We start from the raw sequence: 20,695 nt of genomic DNA, 5'->3' as shown, positions 1-20,695 counted from the left end.
CAGTGAGATGTTCTTTTAATGGATGCAGTATACAGTGAGATGTTCTTTTAATGGATGCAGTATACAGTGAGATGTTCTTTTAATGGATGCAGTATACAGTGAGATGTTCTTTTAATGGATGCAGTATACAGTGAGATGTTCTTTTAATGGATGCAGTATACAGTGAGATGTTCTTTTAATGGATGCAGTATACAGTGAGATGTTCTTTTAATGGATGCAGTATACAGTGAGATGTTCTTTTAATGGATGCAGTATACAGTGAGATGTTCTTTTAATGGATGCAGTATACAGTGAGATGTTCTTTTAATGGATGCAGTATACAGTGAGATGTTCTTTTAATGGCAGGTGAATTCTGCATGTGGAACTGTGAAATTAAATGTAATCTCATGTATTCCCAGTTACAAGTAAATGAGTTGAACAAACTGCACCTCATGAAGAAAGTGCCAAAAACTGACCAAGAGATGGTGTAGACCTACTTAGGGTAGAAGAATAAAGGTTCATCTTGAAAAAGATTAAAACACAACCTCCTGCATCCTAACTGTCTCCTGCGTCCGTTCCACTCAACATCCTTGTGACAGCTTGATCAAGACAAAAGTTTTAAACCCACTCTTAAAACAATATCATATGCCATGCATTAGCTCTTCAAAGTTACTTCTGTGCAAAAATATCTTTGATGGTCATATTAGACTGGACCTTTTTAAGCATATCTTTCTCAAGGTTAAGAACCACGATTCTTAACTCCAAAACCATCTCCCCCTCCCAGATGAGCCCAGTGCAAGCAGGTCCTGATAGGTGGATCACTGGTTCCCCCACGTCCTGCCGGAGGCTAGAGCCATGGCTCGTCTCTCCTAGAGGAAGTTCTTATCAGCAGCAGCTGGGAGGGGAGGCAGACTTGGAGTTCAGTTACTCAAGCAGCACAAGCACCAGACTTCAACTGAAGATTTACGAACATCCAGAATGCTCTTTGCAGCTGGATGAAACGTGTCATAGGCCCTTTTCAGAGATTCAAGAGATTTCTTTGTGATTCTTCTAGGAAAGCGTTGTGGCCTCTTCTGAGACGACTGATCAGCTGGGCAGGACTCACCTGCCAGGAGAGCCCAGTCCCAGCCCTCCACATCCTCCTGGATGATTTAGCCCCAAGAGGGATGCGGCCTCCAAATCTCCCTGGATGATTTAGCACCATGAGGGATGAGCGTGTTCCCTGCCAGCGGCTGCCTGTGCTGCAGGCCAGCAGGCCAGCTGTTTGGAGGGGTAGGACATGGCTTGATCCCACGTTACTCAACGTGTCGTATTTCAGAGCTTTTCTCTGTCCCGGGATTTGGTTTTCATCAAGAAAAATGACCAACGGTGGTTTGGGTCTCTGTGACATTCATTCAATGTATTTTTAGTTTATGTGTGGAAAATGTGTCATGTTGCTGTTAATATGACCTCAGGCCAATTAGTAAGATATTACTGTCCAGAGTTTTGAGCTGGCTGGGAGGTTTTTACAGATGTTTTGATGTCTGCTTTTCTTCACTAAGATACCTAATTGCACTACCCTGTGATGCATTAACATCTCTTCTGGCATTTAATCCCCAACTCATGTGTGAGGCATAAGTGTGAGAGTTAAAGTAGCTGAAAATGACTTTATTGTTCCATGACAAGGTGTCCTATTTCAGTACCATTTCCCACATTCCCCCTAAATGAGTTTTTCTTTGTGGATGTGATCATGTCTTTCTGAGGTGTGTTTTTCTCATCCATCCGGGTGCGGGGTGTCCTCCTGTCTCCTCTGTGTGAACGCAGTGTCCTCCTGTCTCCTCTGTGTGGGACACATTTTTTATTTGACATTCCTGGTTGATAATCTCCACTGTTTAAAAAGGTATTCCCATCTCACCACTGAGGTGTACAGTGAGGTTATTTGTGATGCAGGGTTGGATGGTCGGCCATACAGCTGGCAACTGGACCAACTTGTTTAGTGGATGATGAATGCAAACAGGGAAACAGGTAACAGTAAAGAACGGCTCCAGGAGGAGAACCTCCGATGTGTCAGACAGGCCATGTTATCGCCTGTTGTGGCCCAAATGTTTCAGTTTTATTCCATGCAGTCTTGCTCAGCTCCCATTTGGTTTCAAGGCTGTGAATTTCCAGTGGTATTTCCAAGAGAGTGACACAATTTCCACAGTTTTTCATTTATTTCTGAAGACAGATGAGTTGTGAATTTGATTATTGACTGAGTCCTGGACAATTTAAATTCCAAGAATATTGTCAGGTCCAGTATGTTGACAGTGACTGTCTGTGATGAGCTGGATCAGGTCTCAGCTCAGTGCTGTTGATCTTCGCTGAGCAGCTTCCATGATGTCACTGAGCTCTATTTACAACTTTAACATCATCTGAAGACATTCCAGTTGTGTGTTTTGGTAGTTAACAGAACTTCCTCAGTCTGGTTTAGCCCTTCTCCAGTGGTTCTCCTGCTTCACTCACAAGTCCTGTGATTTATCACTAGCCATTCTTTGATTTACTGTCAGTCTCCTAATGTTAGCTCGTCTCCACCCTGCCCCAGGTCATCTACGTCTCTCTTCACCCACAGGAGACCTGTGCTTCTTCAGTTTTCCAGAGTTTAATATCTTTTATTCAGATGATGTTGCTTTATCGCTTGTAGCCAACCTTTGTCTGTGTAAACAGTGTCTACTGCATGCACTATTGTTCAAAAGTTCATTTTTTGGGGGCTACATTTTTCTTCTACATGTATGTGAGAACGTGAAGGAGCCCTATGTACTGTGAATCATTCCAGCAGTTCCTTCTCATTTTAATTACAACAATGTAGTAAAAAGGAACAACAACAGTATATACTTCCTTGAGTCAGTCACAACATCTCACTTCCTAAATCCTGTCTTCAGAAGAGTCGTTATTCTGGCAGGAAGTTTAATGCCTTTTTCCTGGAAGGTACTCTGTAGTAAATACCTGAGCTCAAGGGCTCTGGACAGTAGACTGTTGTGTACCTCCACATCTGGAGTAAATCTTGATCTCCCCTCTCTCATCTCAGTCCATCCAGAGAGTGTGGTCATGGAGAGAGAGGGAGGGAGGGAGGGAGGTAGCCTGAGGGAGAGAGGGAGGGAGGGAGAGAGAGGGAGAGAGAGGGAGAGAGAGGGAGAGAGGGAGAGAGGTAGCCTGAGGGAGAGGGAGGGAGGGAGAGAGAGGGAGAGAGAGGGAGAGAGAGGGAGAGAGGGAGAGAGGTAGCCTGAGGGAGAGAGGGAGGGAGGGAGAGAGAGGGAAAGGGAAGGAAGGAGAGAGGGAGACTGAGGGAGAGAGAGGGAGGGAGACTGAGGGAGAGAGAGAAAGGGAGAGAGAGAGAGAGAGAGGAATTCACACCCCGACTCTGCAGGAGCAGTCCCGTAAGGTGCAGCAGTGTTTCAGGTAGTTCAAAGCAGAGGGTGCCTCAGCTCTATAAAATCTCTTTTTAAGACTCCCAGATCTCTGTCTTAATTCCTGACTGAGGGTTGTGTGTGTGTTGACGTGCATCATGGTCTGCTGTTGGTGACCAGATGTTTCTGTCGTCGAGGTGCAGTTGATTTCACAAAAGTGAAATTGCAGGCGTTTATTTTCGTCTGCTGTGGGTGTAAATGAGAGGCACACACATGGGACTGGGAGAGTGTGTGTGAGAGTGAGTGTGTGTGTGTGTGTGTGTGTGTGTGTGAGAGAGAGAGAGAGAGCGTGTGTAGCTAAAGGTGTCAGATAGATTCCAGTTCAGACTGAATGGTCGGGCAGTATTGCCTCCTGGGTTTGTTTACTGGAAGCGCCTGTTCCAGTCCCCTCTCTCCCCCCTCAGTCATAGTTCCAGTCCCTCCCCCCTCCTTCAGACATAGTCCCAGTCTCCCCCCCCCCCTCAGTCATAGTCCCAGTCTCTCCTCCTTCAGTCATAGTCCCAGTCCCTCCCCCCTCAGTCATAGTCCCAGTCTCTCCTCCCTCAGTCATAGTCCCAGTCTCTCCTTCTTCAGTCATAGTCCCAGTCTCTCCTCCCTCAGTCATAGTCCCAGTCCCTCCTCCTTCAGTCATAGTCCCAGTCTCTCCTCCCTCAGTCATAGTCCCAGTCCCTCCCCCCTCAGTCATAATCCCAGTCCCTCCTCCTTCAGTCATAATCCCAGTCCCTCCTCCTTCAGTCATAGTGAGCTTGTGGAGCAGAAGTGGAGTCCACAGCAGCATATGCATTGTGAGGAGAACACCAGAACAGCCCACACCAACACACATGGAACACTTCCAGCTTCTACTGCTGTGGACCTGGAGCCTGCTGCCAGGTGAGGGGGGGGCGGGGGGGAGTCACACAGTGACAGTGAGTGAATAAGTGAGAGGGAGTGAGAGAGAGTGGTAAACAGTGTATTGAGAGGAACAGAGAATGAGCTTTTCTGGTATTTTGATTAATACATGGATTATGAAGAATTGTTTAACATTTGGTGTGACCTGCATCAGAGTTAGATGTACTTTCAAGAGTTTGTGTGACCATAAACTTTATATACATTTTACAGTTATATGGGACAACACCGGCAAGCACTGTAAAGCTGCACAGGACATGTAAAGCCTGTGCTGTAACTAGCAGTGAGTCTGATGTCTGGGTGTCTAGATGCCCACCTGCTCTCTCCATATCTAGAGCCTTGAATGGGTTGGATGACCACAATTTATTTTAAGACTCATTTTCTCAAACTTGACCTCCTAAAACGATGACCCATCAAAGGTACTGACTTGTCAGCTCTCCAGGGGGGGCAGAAGATGATGCTTTGGTCAGGAGAGCTCACAGCTTTCCACAGAGTACAGAGACCAGTCAGCAGGAGGAGGAGCTGACCAGATCAACTGACACTGCTCTTCAGCATGGTTGGCTTCAGTATGGGCACATACGGTCTATGTTTAATGAGAAATATTAGCCAAAGTCGAGACCTTTGGGGCTAGAATGGGAATTCCAGCTCTTCTCTAATGCGAGTACGTATCAGTCTCTCACTCTGCCACCAGGCTGGGGCTGTTGTGCTTGGCAGGGCTGCGGTGTGGGGTGGTTAAGTAAACTTTGCTTGTTAAAAGGTTGACACATTAGCTCAACTTCACTTCTATCTTCCTGAGAAGAGGTGTGAACCTTCCTGATGTTGGAAACAGTCGAGCCTCCTCAGTCCCACTCTAGTCTGATCACCCCTGTGGTTCTTCAGACAACACTGTCTTTAAACACCCACAGGCCACATGCACACAATAACCCACAGGGAACGTTTGAAGCACTCAGCTCATCAAAACAGCCCGTAGAAACTATCCACTTGAGATCGAGTGGATACGTTCAGTTGTTGGGTTGTGTTGGTTTAGTGTGATGTGCCTGTTGGTGTTAGTTGGGGCAGTGTTAGAATGATGGTTATATCTCCAAAAGTTCTAGACCCGACAGCCAACAGGATAATGTTTGGTGTTTGTTGGACATTGTTGGGGCTGTGTGAACTGAGGTGCTGATAGGCTGGAAAACAGACATGTTGCCTCTGCAGGCTCTTTGTGTGTCCTGTCCTCTCTGTGTCCTGTCTTCTCTGTGTCCTGTCCTCTCTGTGTGTCCTGTCCTGTCTGTGTCCTTTCCTCTCTGTGTGTGTCCTGTCCTCTCTGTGTGTCCTTTCCTCTCTGTGTGTGTCCTGTCCTCTCCCTGTGTCCTGTCCTCTCTATGTCCTGTCCTCTCTCTGTGTCCTGTCCTCTCTGTGTGTCCTGTCCTCTCTCTGTGTCCTGTCCTCTCTGTGTGTCCTGTCCTCTCTATGTCCTGTCCTCTCTCTGTGTCCTGTCCTCTCTGTGTGTGTCCTGTCCTCTCTGTGTGTCCTGTCCTCTCTGTGTGTGCTGTCCTCTCTGTGTGTCCTGTCCTCTCTATGTCCTGTCCTCTCTATGTCCTGTCCTCTCTCTGTGTCCTGTCCTCTCTGTGTGTGTCCTGTCCTCTCTGTGTGTCCTGTCCTCTCTGTGTCCTGTCCTCTCTATGTCCTGTCCTCTCCCTGTGTCCTGTCCTCTCTGTGTGTCCTTTCCTCTCTGTGTGTGTCCTGTCCTCTCCCTGTGTCCTGTCCTCTCTATGTCCTGTCCTCTCTCTGTGTCCTGTCCTCTCTGTGTGTCCTGTCCTCTCTCTGTGTCCTGTCCTCTCTATGTCCTGTCCTCTCTCTGTGTCCTGTCCTCTCTGTGTGTGTCCTGTCCTCTCTGTGTGTCCTGTCCTCTCTGTGTGTCCTGTCTTCTCCTTGTGTCCTGTCCTTTCTATGTCCTGTCCTCTCTATGTCCTGTCCTCTCTCTGTGTCCTGTCCTCTCTGTGTCCTGTCCTCTCTGTGTCCTGTCCTCTCTCTGTGTCCTGTCCTCTCTGTGTCCTGTCCTCTCTGTGTGTGTCCTGTCCTCTCTGTGTGTGTCCTGTCCTCTCCCTGTGTCCTGTCCTCTCTATGTCCTGTCCTCTCTGTGTCCTGTCCTCTCTCTGTGTCCTGTCCTCTCTATGTCCTGTCCTCTCTATGTCCTGTCCTCTTTGTGTGTCCTGTCCTCTCTGTGTCCTGTCCTCTCTGTGTGTCCTGTCCTCTCTGTGTGTCCTGTCCTCTCCTTGTGTCCTGTCCTCTCTATGTCCTGTCCTCTCTGTGTGTCCTGTCCTCTCTCTGTGTCCTGTCCTCTCTGTGTGTCCTGTCCTCTCCTTGTGTCCTGTCCTCTCTATGTCCTGTCCTCTCTGTGTGTGTCCTGTCCTCTCTGTGAGGAAGTGACTGAAGCTGGGCTTGATGTAAAACAGATGTCTGATCTTCAGTCTGTCACCTTGTCTCTGTACCTTCCCGCCCCCTGGAAAAACAGCCACAAGGCTGCTATGTGGTCTAAGATATCAGCTTTTTACAGACTTTCTCAGGTCCAAAGTCTCGTCTGGATCATAACTGAGGCATCCTCGCAGAGCCAAGTCTTTTAGACAGCTAAGATCAATCTGGATCCTCAGGCCCTCCTCAAACAGAGGCTGATCTCAATAGCCGTTACCAAACAAACACAACCTCAGGGCATGAATACGTCCAAATCCTTTTTCTTCCACGGTTTACTTTTTTGCAGCAGCCAAGATGATCAGAACTTCCATCTTGGCAGCCTCTGACTAGATCGTCTCGCAGCGCCTTACAGCGACAGCAGACTGTCGTTTAAACAGCTTGGTAGACTCTGAGGAATCTCTTGTTTGAACCAAACACCATTAAGCAAACATCTTTATCCCCCATTCACTATTTCGGGCTGTAAACATTCAAGCTATGATCCTTACTCACCACTGACCTACAGCAGCTGTTTCAGTTTCATCCTCCAGTCTTTATACTCATGACAGCATAACGTCATGTCTTCCTCTATGCACTCACTTCCCCTGCCAACTTCCACTTGTCGATATTCAGCGTCATGGAAAGCCGGTCTGACTGTGAGGCACCGAGAGCCAAAAGGAAAGGTGCACCAGATGTCTTTATTCCACATCCCGTCAGCTTGATGAATCCAAGTCAGTTAGATAACGATCTGAGTTCTAATATTGTGCTGTGTTTGAGAGGTCGGTGGAGCCCTGGTCTGATTGAGTATGATTACTTTTAAAGCTGCTTCTCTCTCATGCACTCTCTGTCTCTCTCCTCTCTCATGTTACACGGGAGCCAAGAATTCTCATTTTCTGTCATTCAGCTAAGTGATGATACAATTTGTTCCTTTCAATCAATGAGCCAGGCAGTAACAGCGAAGAGGGATTTGTACACAGTCACATTCCTGTTCAGAAATCACTTTACAGGCCATACAAGACCCTCTCAACAACTGATCCATTTTTATTTTGGTTTACAACTAAATCCTGTCAAAACAACACCTCGTAATAAGTTGCCTTAGAGGACGTGGAAAACTCAGGTGAAATAAGAGCTCCAAGATAATGGGTGAGTTTTAGAAACGGGGGAACATTCAGGAATCTGAGGATGAAAGTTTGGCCTGACCCTCTTTCTCTGGTCTTCTAGTCATCTGGCCATGTTTTTCCGCTCCTCACTATTTCCTGGAACGGAAATTATAGTTGAATTTTGATATGACATCATCAGTCAGAAAACCCCCCCGCCCCTCTTGCTGTCAGCATCCTTCCTCCTCCACCAGGACCAAGCTGCTGAGTGGACGAGCCTGTCTAGAGATGACCGCTGAGACCAAGAGAGAGAGACAGAGAGAGAGACAGAGAGAAAGAGAGATGGTGAGATAGGGAGAGAGAGAGTGCAGGAGAGACACACTGTAATGAAGTGAGCTGGTGTCTCTATTGTCTTGCCTTTGGGCTAATCACATTGCATTCCCTCCACTGATGACTGTCTGATACAATGTGATCAGAAGTGTTGTGTATCGAATGGCACATGCTGGCTGTGTGACCTATCATGGTGGCATGCAAACCTTCAGGGACCACTGAGTTGTCGTGATTCCATGGATGTAACATGCAGAACTGTCAGTACACACTTTCACATTCAAAAAACGGATAACATGACTCAGTTACTCTGCTTCTCCACCAGTGAAGGCTCATCTGGTGTGATGTGTGTGTGTGTGATGTGTGTGTGTGATGTGTGTGTGATGTGATGTGTGTGTGTGTTGCAGGTCTCCAGCACTGCTTCAACTTTGACACCAGGAAATCCAAGATCATTTGGGGCTCCAAGGAGGCCCAGTTTGGATACACCGTCCAGCAGCACGAGACAGAAGGACACAAGTGGTAACTCCTCTCCTTCTCCTTCTCCTCACACCTGAACAGTCACCACCACACCTGTACCTGTACCTGAACAGTCACCATCACGTACGACTTCTCACTAGTCAGATAACTGAGCGGTTAGGGAATCGGGCTATTAATCAGAAGGTTGCCGGTTTGATTCCCGGCCATGCAAATGACGTTGTGTCCTTGGACAAGGCACTTCACCCTACTTGCCTCAGGGGAATGTCCCTGTACTTACTGTAAGTCGCTCTGGATAAGAGCTTCTGCTAAATGTCAAAATGTAAATGTCTCTCTGCTCACCTTGGAAAGATCTACACAGAGACTCATACTACAAGAGACAGAGCACAGTTGAGTTTGAGACCCATTCAGTAGAATGTAGCCTACAATGTCTCTTGGATATCAAACGTATTTTTTCTTCTTCTTTATAACAGGCTCAATATAGTCATGCGCATTTCCTCAGCTCTACATCAGAGCACTTGCCTGTGGCTGTTTCCGCTTACTACATCTCCTAAGTGGAGCATATCATCAGGACTGCTGGACATTGTCCATGGTCCTTTTCCTTTAAAATTACACTCTTTGATTACTTCTAATTGCGTCCCAAAAGGCTCCACATCCCAGATGTCAGCAGTAGGAGCTAAATCTTTTTTTGCGTTTTGGACGTCCATATGGACGTCCATAGACTGACGGCGATGGCTGCTGATCTTTGCATGGATGGACGGACGGCGATGCTGTTCAGAGTGCCGTCCATAGAGGGAGCAGATATTTTGGACGGCGATGGATTAGCAGGGACGTCCCTCGTGCCGTCCATAGAGGGAGCAGATATTTTGGACGGCGTCATAGCCGTCCATATGGACGGCGATGCTGTTCAGAGTGCCGTCCATAGAGGGAGCATATATTTTGGACGGCGATGGATTGAATGTTTAGCAGGCTGTTGAGCTAACAGAACTGCCGAAGGCTACCATAGCATGTAGCTAGCTACATTAACTTTGGATGACTCAATCTTTTGTCAAGTTAATTTGTATGAATTGCATGTTAGTGCAATATTTACGCCTTCTGTTTTTTTACATAATCAGCAGTATGATCTCATGACAATATAGACTTGAAAAACAATATGTTATGGTTTGGGTTTGCCTATAGGCTACATATATTTTAATTATTTCGAGAATTGTTAATAAAGACTCATTTAAAATTTTAACATTGTGTTATGACCCTATGAAATACAATGCCTTTTAGGGCTTTACATAATCATCAGTATAATCTCATGACAATATAGACTTGAAAAACAATATGCCTATGTTATGGTTTGGGTTTGCCGAGATATAGGCTAGGCCTGCATATGTTTTAATTATTTCGAGAATTGTTAATAAAGACTCATTTAAAATGTTAACATTGTGTTATGACCCTATGAAATACATTGCCATTTAGGTCTTTTAAACCGTCAGTTTTAAGTGTTTTATGGGTGGATTTGGAGCCACCAGTCAGTAGCTCCAATGTTGCGCACGAACCACTTTGAGCGGAGACAAATGCAAAACGTAATAGCCTATGGGCCTAACACTCCAAATTTTAAAATTTTAAATGAGTCTTTATTAACAATTCTCGAAATAATTAAAATATATGTAGCCTATAGGCAAACCCAAACCATAACATATTGTTTTTCAAGTCTATATTGTCATGAGATCATACTGCTGATTATGTAAAAAAACAGAAGGCGTAAATATTGCACTAACATGCAATTCATACAAATTAACTTGACAAAAGATTGAGTCATCCAAAGTTAATGTAGCTAGCTACATGCTATGGTAGCCTTCGGCAGTTCTGTTAGCTCAACAGCCTGCTAAACATTCAATCCATCGCCGTCCAAAATATATGCTCCCTCTATGGACGGCACTCTGAACAGCATCGCCGTCCATATGGACGGCTATGACGCCGTCCAAAATATCTGCTCCCTCTATGGACGGCACGAGGGACGTCCCTGCTAATCCATCGCCGTCCAAAATATCTGCTCCCTCTATGGACGGCACTCTGAACAGCATCGCCGTCCGTCCATCCATGCAAAGATCAGCAGCCATCGCCGTCAGTCTATGGACGTCCATATGGACGTCCAAAACGCAAAAAAAGATTTAGCTGCCTCTCGATGTCAGTGTATGTTTGGCACGGTAGGTTAGTTTCGGTCCTTGGCCGCTGTTGCCATCAACTGTCTGGGGCGTCTGTGTCTAGTCTGAAAGCGATCACATTGCACATCTAAAAAGCACGTTGTCAGGCCCCGCGGCTACTCGTTACTGTCAGTTTGTGAAACGACACTCCTGCTCGGTTCTATTGTTCAAGTATTGTGATGCATGGGATCACTTATAACGTGTCATGGCGTCCGTGTAAAGTCACATAGTTTGAGTTTGAATCTTTTTCCGTTGAGGCTTCTATCACAGAGCCCAGTTGAAATTGCGTAACATTCCTCGTCCTCTTTCTGTTTTTCAACTGGAAGCCTCCCAGCCGTGATGAATATCTTGCGGTTTCCCAAGATCGCGAAATATTTCGCCCTTTGAAGTCCCAGGTAAATAAGCGGAAAATACTTGAGCATTTGTCTAGCAACCTGTTCGTTTGTGTCCTGAGGCCACTGATGGCTTTGGAAAATATGTGTTGTGGTCTCTTATTCCCTGGCCTCCCTCTGAGCGTCCCAGCACTGGCTGATGAGTGGCGGAGAATAACAGAGTTTGCGATGCTACAGAGTCCTTGCTTTTCACGAGAGCCTGGAGAGATTGTCGACACACTTAGTGAAAGAGATGTGCAGTCCTAGTCTCACACACATGAAACTTACATTCAGTGCTTGGAGATGTATTTAGCCCCTATTGAATTAGCCTCAGTCAAATATATGCAGGCCTGAATTCTAATTTCCTGAAGATAATTACCTCCGGAGAATTTAGACATTGTGCCAGCACATTTCTCCGTTAATAGCCTTGCCGTTGATAAAGGACCATTGTCATTTAAAATGTAATATCACTGGCAGTTTCCATCGCTGGGGCGATCTGTCACTGCCATCCCTGAGCATCTCATGCTGATTGGCCTGCTGAGTCAGGTGAGAGGTCAGACACCCCCCAGGAAGCTCTGGCCTGTCTAACAGGATTTGACTTTGGGACTGGAGGCTCCTCTGGTGGAAGAAAAAGCCATGCTGAGAAATGGCAGCTGTGTCGGCCTGTGTGTCTAGTCTGTGGATGGCTTCCTCTGATCTCTCTGTGCGGTGTCTGTTTCTGGGTGTTTAGTCTGCTGGTGTGTTGGTATTCTGTGTTGGCCCCTCAGCACTGTGAGACCACTGTCAGGGTCAAGGGTCATGGCCATGTTTACAGAGGAACATCTAAAGCTGTTTCCAGTCTACATGACATGATAACACGCACTCTCAGTAGTCAGACTCAGACTGTCTGGGCCTCATATTCATGTCAGACCTTGGTTGAGGGTTACCACTGAAAGCGCTGTGAATGACTTCTGTTCAGATCCGTTTAGAATAGAATCAAGAAAAGATCCACCAAAGTTTGATTCAAATGAAAACCAAAACAGTGTCAGAAACATTGTACCAACTCTCTGGCCACCGTCTGAGCCGAACATGCAGGATGCTAGTTGACCGAGGCCTGTGCCCTTTGGCATGACGAGCTCTCTGTACTGTGTTAAACAGTTTGAGGTATGACGGCTCACACACAATCATTCCACAGGCCTGAGGTTTGGGATGTGGTTTGTCAACGCTCTCCCTAGTCAGTTTGATCTGGATGTGAAATACATTAGCCGATTAAGAGTTGGCAGGTTTTGCTGTGGCGTATCCTAAACCCTAAACAGACATGTTCTCACCAGAGAGCAGCTCTACCCTGCTACTGTGTTTACACCAGAGAGCAGCTCTACCCTGCTTCTGGGTTTACACCAGAGAGAGCATCTCTACCCTGCTACTGTGTTTACACCAGAGAGCACCTCTACCCTGCTACTGTGTTTACACCAGAGAGCAGCTCTACCCTGCTACTGTGTTTACACCAGAGAGAGCAGCTCTACCCTGCTACTGTGTTTACACCAGAGAGCAGCTCTACCCTGCTACTGTGTTTACACCAGAGAGCACCTCTACCCTGCTACTGTGTTTACACCAGAGAGCACCTCTACCCTGCTACTGTGTTTACACCAGAGAGCAGCTCTACCCTGCTACTGTGTTTACACCAGAGAGAGCAGCTCTACCCTGCTACTGTGTTTACACCAGAGAGCACCTCTACCCTGCTACTGTGTTTACACCAGAGAGCACCTCTACCCTGCTACTGTGTTTACACCAGAGAGCAGCTCTACCCTGCTACTGTGTTTACACCAGAGAGAGCAGCTCTACCCTGCTACTGTGTTTACACCAGAGAGCAGCTCTACCCTGCTACTGTGTTTACACCAGAGAGCACCTCTACCCTGCTACTGTGTTTACACCAGAGAGCACCTCTACCCTGCTACTGTGTTTACATCAGAGAGCTGCTCTACCCTGCTACTGTGTTTACACCAGAGAGAGCAGCTCTACCCTGCTACTGTGTTTACACCAGAGAGCACCTCTACCCTGCTACTGTGTTTACACCAGAGAGCACCTCTACCCTGCTACTGTGTTTACACCAGAGAGCACCTCTACCCTGCTACTGTGTTTACACCAGAGAGCACCTCTACCCTGCTACTGTGTTTACACCAGAGAGCACCTCTACCCTGCTACTGTGTTTACACCAGAGAGCACCTCTACCCTGCTACTGTGTTTACACCAGAGAGCACCTCTACCCTGCTACTGTGTTTACACCAGAGAGCACCTCTACCCTGCTACTGTGTTTACACCAGAGAGCAGCTCTACCCTGCTACTGTGTTTACACCAGAGAGCACCTCTACCCTGCTACTGTGTTTACACCAGAGAGCACCTCTACCCTGCTACTGTGTTTACACCAGAGAGCACCTCTACCCTGCTACTGTGTTTACACCAGAGAGCAGCTCTACCCTGCTACTGTGTTTACACCAGAGAGCAGCTCTACCCTGCTACTGTGTTTACACCAGAGAGCAGCTCTACCCTGCTACTGTGTTTACACCAGAGAGCACCTCTACCCTGCTACTGTGTTTACACCAGAGAGCACCTCTACCCTGCTACTGTGTTTACACCAGAGAGCACCTCTACCCTGCTACTGTGTTTACACCAGAGAGCACCTCTACCCTGCTACTGTGTTTACACCAGAGAGCAGCTCTACCCTGCTACTGTGTTTACACCAGAGAGCACCTCTACCCTGCTACTGTGTTTACACCAGAGAGCACCTCTACCCTGCTACTGTGTTTACACCAGAGAGCAGCTCTACCCTGCTACTGTGTTTACACCAGAGAGCAGCTCTACCCTGCTACTGTGTTTACACCAGAGGGCAGCTCTACCCTGCTACTGTGTTTACACCAGAGAGCACCTCTACCCTGCTACTGTGTTTACACCAGAGAGCAGCTCTACCCTGCTACTGTGTTTACACCAGAGAGCACCTCTACCCTGCTACTGTGTTTACACCAGAGAGCAGCTCTACCCTGCTACTGTGTTTACACCAGAGAGCAGCTCTACCCTGCTACTGTGTTTACACCAGAGAGCACCTCTACCCTGCTACTGTGTTTACACCAGAGAGCAGCTCTACCCTGCTACTGTGTTTACACCAGAGAGCAGCTCTACCCTGCTACTGTGTTTACACCAGAGAGCAGCTCTACCCTGCTACTGTGTTTACACCAGAGAGCACCTCTACCCTGCTACTGTGTTTACACCAGAGAGCAGCTCTACCCTGCTACTGTGTTTACACCAGAGAGCAGCTCTACCCTGCTACTGTGTTTACACCAGAGAGCACCTCTACCCTGCTACTGTGTTTACACCAGAGAGCAGCTCTACCCTGCTACTGTGTTTACACCAGAGAGCACCTCTACCCTGCTACTGTGTTTACACCAGAGAGCAGCTCTACCCTGCTACTGTGTTTACACCATAGAGCAGCTCTACCCTGCTACTGTGTTTACACCAGAGAGCAGCTCTACCCTGCTACTGTGTTTACACCAGAGAGCACCTCTACCCTGCTACTGTGTTTACACCAGAGAGCAGCTCTACCCTGCTACTGTGTTTACACCAGAGAGCAGCTCTACCCTGCTACTGTGTTTACACCAGAGAGAGCAGCTCTACCCTTGCTACTGTGTTTACACCAGAGAGCACCTCTACCCTGCTACTGTGTTTACACCAGAGAGCACCTCTACCCTGCTACGGTGTTTACACCAGAGAGCAGCTCTACCCTGCTACTGTGTTTACACCAGAGAGCACCTCTACCCTGCTACTGTGTTTACACCAGAGAGCACCTCTACCTTGCTACTGTGTTTACACCAGAGAGCAGCTCTACCCTGCTACTGTGTTTACACCAGAGAGCACCTCTACCCTGCTACTGTGTTTACACCAGAGAGCACCTCTACCCTGCTACTGTGTTTACACCAGAGAGCACCTCTACCCTGCTACTGTGTTTACACCAGAGAGCACCTCTACCCTGCTACTGTGTTTACACCAGAGAGCACCTCTACCCTGCTACTGTGTTTACACCAGAGAGCAGCTCTACCCTGCTACTGTGTTTACATCAGAGAGCACCTCTACCCTGCTACTGTGTTTACACCAGAGAGCAGCTCTACCCTGCTACTGTGTTTACACCAGAGAGCACCTCTACCCTGCTACTGTGTTTACACCAGAGAGCACCTCTACCCTGCTACTGTGTTTACACCAGAGAGCACCTCTACCCTGCTACTGTGTTTACACCAGAGAGCACCTCTACCCTGCTACTGTGTTTACACCAGAGAGCACCTCTACCCTGCTACTGTGTTTACACCAGAGAGCACCTCTACCCTGCTACTGTGTTTACACCAGAGAGCACCTCTACCCTGCTACTGTGTTTACACCAGAGAGAGCAGCTCTACCCTGCTACTGTGTTTACACCAGAGAGCACCTCTACCCTGCTACTGTGTTTACACCAGAGAGAGCAGCTCTACCCTGCTACTGTCTTTACACCAGAGAGCACCTCTACCCTGCTACTGTGTTTACACCAGAGAGCACCTCTACCCTGCTACTGTGTTTACACCAGAGAGCACCTCTACCCTGCTACTGTGTTTACACCAGAGAGCACCTCTACCCTGCTACTGTGTTTACACCAGAGAGCACCTCTACCCTGCTACTGTGTTTACACCAGAGAGCACCTCTACCCTGCTACTGTGTTTACACCAGAGAGCACCTCTACCCTGCTACTGTGTTTACACCAGAGAGCACCTCTACCCTGCTACTGTGTTTACACCAGAGAGCAGCTCTACCCTGCTACTGTGTTTACACCAGAGAGCACCTCTACCCTGCTACTGTGTTTACACCAGAGAGCAGCTCTACCCTGCTACTGTGTTTACACCAGAGAGCAGCTCTGCCATCTGACACTGCCAAGGCCAGGCTGTGACTGCTGGATTGACCTTCAGGGTGGCCTGACAGGACTCTCTCTCTGGGGCTGTCAGAGGACAGACTCCCACTGCATGGTGGACGCCAAGAGACCTTCTTGTGGATGTGATAACTGCCATGGTGAAGGGAAAACCTGGAGGTTGGCGATCTGTGAAGTGGCCGGCAGGGTTCTCTGAAAGGCAGACAGACAGACAGACAGACAGACAGGCTGGCAGGCAGGCACAATCCCTTCCCTCTGTTTCTAGGACCAGGACTTATCCATGTTGTGTTTCTGGCTCTCCAGGCTTTTGGTTGGAGCTCCGTTGGAAACGAGCGGTCAGCACCAGACAGGGGATGTGTACAGATGCCCCCTAGACACCAACCCCACCTCCAACTGCTCCAGGCTCCACCTCGGTATGATGACCCCTCCCACACGCACGCACGCACGCACACACACACACGCACACACGCACACACCAGACCACAGGACGGAGCCCAGAAAGAGTCTGTACTGCTGCAGGCCAGGTGTTGGTTCAGACGAGAAACACCTGCCCTGTCTGAGATTGAGATGTCCCTATCTTGACAGGTTGAACTGAAGCAGGTTCCATTCTGTACCCAGAGAGGGTAGCTTTTGTTGAACAGTCATACCCACCTAATAGAGATCTAACCAACCCTTACATCAACACTGTCACTCATTTACATGAAGTTGTTTTTGTCTTATTCATCTCTTCAAGGAAAGATATCACTAAACAACGTGCTGGAGCGCAAGGACAACATGAGACTGGGAATGACCCTGGCCTCAGACCCTAAAGACAACAGCTTTGTGGTGAGAGAGAACATACCTAACCAACAGGACGTGTAGCCAGCCCTTGTAGTAGCACTCTAAGTTGTCAGGTCATATTAAACCCCAGTGGAAAACTGTCAAATCAATCCAGTGTCCATCGTGGTTTGTGTTTTGTGCTCCAGGCTTGTGGCCCTCTGTGGTCGTACGAGTGTGGAAGCTCCGTATACAGCACAGGCATCTGCTCCAGAGTCAACAGCAGCTTCAAGTTCACCCGCACCATCGCTCCTGCTTTCCAGAGTAAGGACACGTCCAGACACGTCCTCTCTCAAAGTCCTCCTCTGACACGGCATACTTGAATGTCCTGACTGTTTCAAACGGTTCCTCACAGGGTGCGAGACATATATGGACATTGTGATCGTCCTGGACGGATCCAACTCCATATATCCCTGGTATGAAGTCCAGGACTTCCTCATCAACATTCTCCAGAAGTTTTACATCGGGCCAGGCCAGATCCAGGTGGGGTGAATGAGAAACGCTCGTTCTGATGACGGGAAGTTGTTGTTGTTTTGGGCCGTTTGGACTCTTCTCACTGAGCTGCGGTGTGCCTGCAGGTCGGCGTGGTGCAGTATGGGTCCAGGGTGGTCCATGAGTTTAACCTGAATGACTTCCGCAGCGTGGAGGAGGTGGTGGCGGCGGCCAGGAACATTGACCAGCGCGGAGGAGAGGAGACACGCACAGCCTTGGGCATCAACGTAGCACGGTACAGAGATGATGGAAACCAGACGCTCCTTTAACATCCCACCCTCACCTTGTCTCCACTCCATGTTTACCTGAATGGTTTCTGTGGCTCACACCTGCCAACAACAGTAAAGTCAGTTTCTGAAGTCAGTTTCTACTGAGGATCACAGAGGTTTCTGATTGCCAATAAAACCCCATAGCTCACCATTGTATGACTGGTTGAGAATTGCTGCAATGTCCATAACTCAGGACTGAGGCGTTCAAACGAGGAGGTCGAAAAGGAGCCAAGAAAGTGATGATCGTCATCACTGACGGGGAGTCCCACGATAGCCCAGACCTTCAGAGGGCGGTGAAGGAAAGCGAGAATGAAAACATCACCTTGTACGCTATCGCTGTGAGTTCTTCTTTCATGTGTTCCTTTCCTCCTCCTTGAACCGGGCCTGTCCGCTTTGTTCTCTCCAGGTTCCTGGCAGTCCGTTCCAAACCATGCGCTGCTAGTTCCATATGCTGTGTTGGCATTGATTACAGACAATATATTATCCAGAGATGGTATTTTGCATCGCTGGTCTGTGGTATTCATAGTGTGTTGTTTGATGTTCTGTTCCTAGGTCCTGGGTTATTACAATCGGCGTGGAATAAATCCAGAGGCCTTCCTGAAGGAAATCAAATTTATTGCCAGCGACCCTGATGAGAAACACTTCTTCAATGTCACAGACGAGTCGGCGCTGAAGGACATTGTGGATGCGCTGGGAGAGCGACTATACAGCCTGGAGGGTACGCTTCCTATCAAGACCTGGTGTCACCTCGGAGTTTGAATGACATTGTGAAATTCAGCCAACAGACCATTCCATGTCTCAGTGTAATCTCTTGGCTGTATTTTTTTAAACGTGTCTTTTTCCAAACAGAACTCTGAACTTTTGATCTTCTGCTGTACCTTCTACCTGAACCCTTTGTCTCTATGTTTTGTCTTTTGGGATGAACTAATGACTCAAATATGATTTTACTGTGATTTGTCATGTTTTCACAGGGACAAACACAAATGGAACAGCCTTCGGCCTGCAGATGTCTCAGGCAGGCTTCTCCTCTCATGTAGTGGAGGTGAGTTCCTCTAGAGAGTCAACACCCTCATGTAGTGGAGGTGAGTTCCTCTAGAGAGTCAACACCCTTATGTAGTGGAGGTGAGTTCCTCTAGAGAGTCAACACCCTCATGTAGTGGAGGTGAGTTCCTCTAGAGATCAGTCTGTTATTATTTCCTCTCTGAGGATGGTCTCTCTCATCACAAGCTGTTGGAATAGTCTGTCATCTTCCTCGTTTCCTGTTACTGTAATTGTCAGGGATTTAGCAGCACTGTTGCTGCTGTCCTTACAGGGACACTGTCTCCCCAGTGGGTCCTGAGCAGTGCGTGAAAAGGATAATGTCTTGAATGTGAGTTCTGTTCAAAACAGAAGACAGGACCTGATTTGAATTTGATAAATATTATGGTTTGAGTTAGCATGGGTTCTGTTGATACTGGAGAAAGCATAACCATAGCTGGAAAAATAACATATTGGTACTTCACATGGTTGGATTCCAGAGGAGGAACTTAAGGCAGGAAGATAACATGGTGGAAAGACTTTCAGTGTCAGAACTTTTAGAGAAAAAGTAGTCCGTAGAGAGCAGATGGTTTTGTTGAATGCGGACCTGCCAGCAGACTGACACACACACACACACTCACACTGACACACAAACGCACGCAGGATTTATTGAAACATTTAGTGAATGTCCTAAAAACTATTTTTCAGTTCACCACTTCTCTGCCTGCAGTGTTTTCCTGTCTCTCATTGGGAATACTGGAACGGCTGTAACATTGTATAAGTACAACTATTATGGAAACATTGAGCTTCAGTTCATCGTTTGTTGAACTGGCTGCCTGTCCTGCATTACTCATATGAGCAGTACGAGGTCTCGTCTGTTGCATTCCAGAACTCTACCCTCAGGAATACCTTTCCAGGTATCCAGTTTTACAGTTTTCATTTATGATAACACACCAACAACATTTTCCGCCAACAGTCATCTGTAAACCCCCCTCCTTATCTCCTTATCCAGCTGTGATTTTCAGTCCAGTACACAACATCTATAGCCTGTGTCTTTAAATCCTTATTATTATTCTTTATGAACACCAAATGTAAGAACAGTTTTGGTAAATTACCCCAACGTGTTATAAGCATAAGGAAGGGATTATATTGTATCCAATGCATTTGGAGTCTTGGCTGTGCTCGTTGTCATGGCAGCCTGTCAACATGTCCACGTCGACGGCTCAGTGAGGGAATGCTTGGCCGTCGTGTTTACAGTCTCTCCACTAGAGCAGCGCTGCTTGGATCCATACCAGCCATGACCTTTATCAATAAAACACCATAAAAGGTTGATTAAGACGTTATGTATTGTTGTGTTAGTTTAAAGTTTGAACTAATTAGTTTGATGGAGGACCCAGAGTTCTGCAGTTCATTGCGTTTCTTGGATTGTCACGAAGGGATCTCTGCAGTTGAATGTTTTTGTCATTCAGGCTACAATTAAAAGCTTTGCCAGACAACATTTATTTTACTTCAACTTCCACGTCGTAAGAGACCTAATGGCAGTTTGAATCTCCCAGTCTCATCTATGATGTCAGGAGTGAGTTTGGGATCCACGCTGAGCAGTCAGGCTGGGTTCTTCATCAGTCCCTCTTCTGTCGATTTTTTTTGTCATTTTCTGCTTTATTTCTTTTGGATGGTAGCAGGAAAGGCAGGGAGAGAGAGGGCATGGAGGAGATGGTGATTGTCTCATAAAGAATGTTTGTGTTCAACACAGTACCTGCTCTTAGAGTGGTCTGTGTTGTGTCTGAAGGTTCCGTCCGGTAACCCTGATAGTGAAGGGACTGCAGAGGTGTCTTCTGTAGTGCAGTAAGCTCCTCCACAGCTCTCTGGGGGTGGGATCTGCATCTGGGCACCACAGAAGAAGAGTTTGGCTGTAGCCAACATTCCCATGCATGAAAGCTAACGGAGCAATGCATGCTGCCAAAGATGTGGTCACTGGCCATGATTCCTCTTATACTCACCCC

At 47.5% G+C, this 20,695-nt stretch overlaps 1 protein-coding gene across 1 annotated transcript in view; it reads left to right on the top strand.

Moving 5' to 3' along the window:
* Positions 1 to 4,152: 4,152 nt before the first annotated feature.
* itga11b (integrin, alpha 11b) overlaps positions 4,153 to 20,695 on the top strand; it is a 29,490-nt gene continuing 12,947 nt past the window's right edge. The window contains exons 1-10 of the mRNA XM_047033956.1: positions 4,153 to 4,271; positions 8,548 to 8,659; positions 16,402 to 16,511; positions 16,832 to 16,923; positions 17,064 to 17,178; positions 17,270 to 17,397; positions 17,493 to 17,641; positions 17,869 to 18,013; positions 18,228 to 18,393; positions 18,647 to 18,717. Of these exons, the coding sequence (XP_046889912.1) occupies positions 4,223 to 4,271; positions 8,548 to 8,659; positions 16,402 to 16,511; positions 16,832 to 16,923; positions 17,064 to 17,178; positions 17,270 to 17,397; positions 17,493 to 17,641; positions 17,869 to 18,013; positions 18,228 to 18,393; positions 18,647 to 18,717 (1,137 nt within the window). The 5' untranslated portion in view covers positions 4,153 to 4,222. The remainder of the gene's footprint in view (positions 4,272 to 8,547; positions 8,660 to 16,401; positions 16,512 to 16,831; positions 16,924 to 17,063; positions 17,179 to 17,269; positions 17,398 to 17,492; positions 17,642 to 17,868; positions 18,014 to 18,227; positions 18,394 to 18,646; positions 18,718 to 20,695) is intronic.

The sequence above is a fragment of the Hypomesus transpacificus genome, chromosome 14, assembly GCF_021917145.1.
Source record: "Hypomesus transpacificus isolate Combined female chromosome 14, fHypTra1, whole genome shotgun sequence".
Lineage (NCBI taxonomy): Eukaryota > Metazoa > Chordata > Actinopteri > Osmeriformes > Osmeridae > Hypomesus > Hypomesus transpacificus.
Note: the sequence above shows the minus strand (reverse complement) of the source record. Positions and strands in the feature narration are given on the sequence as shown.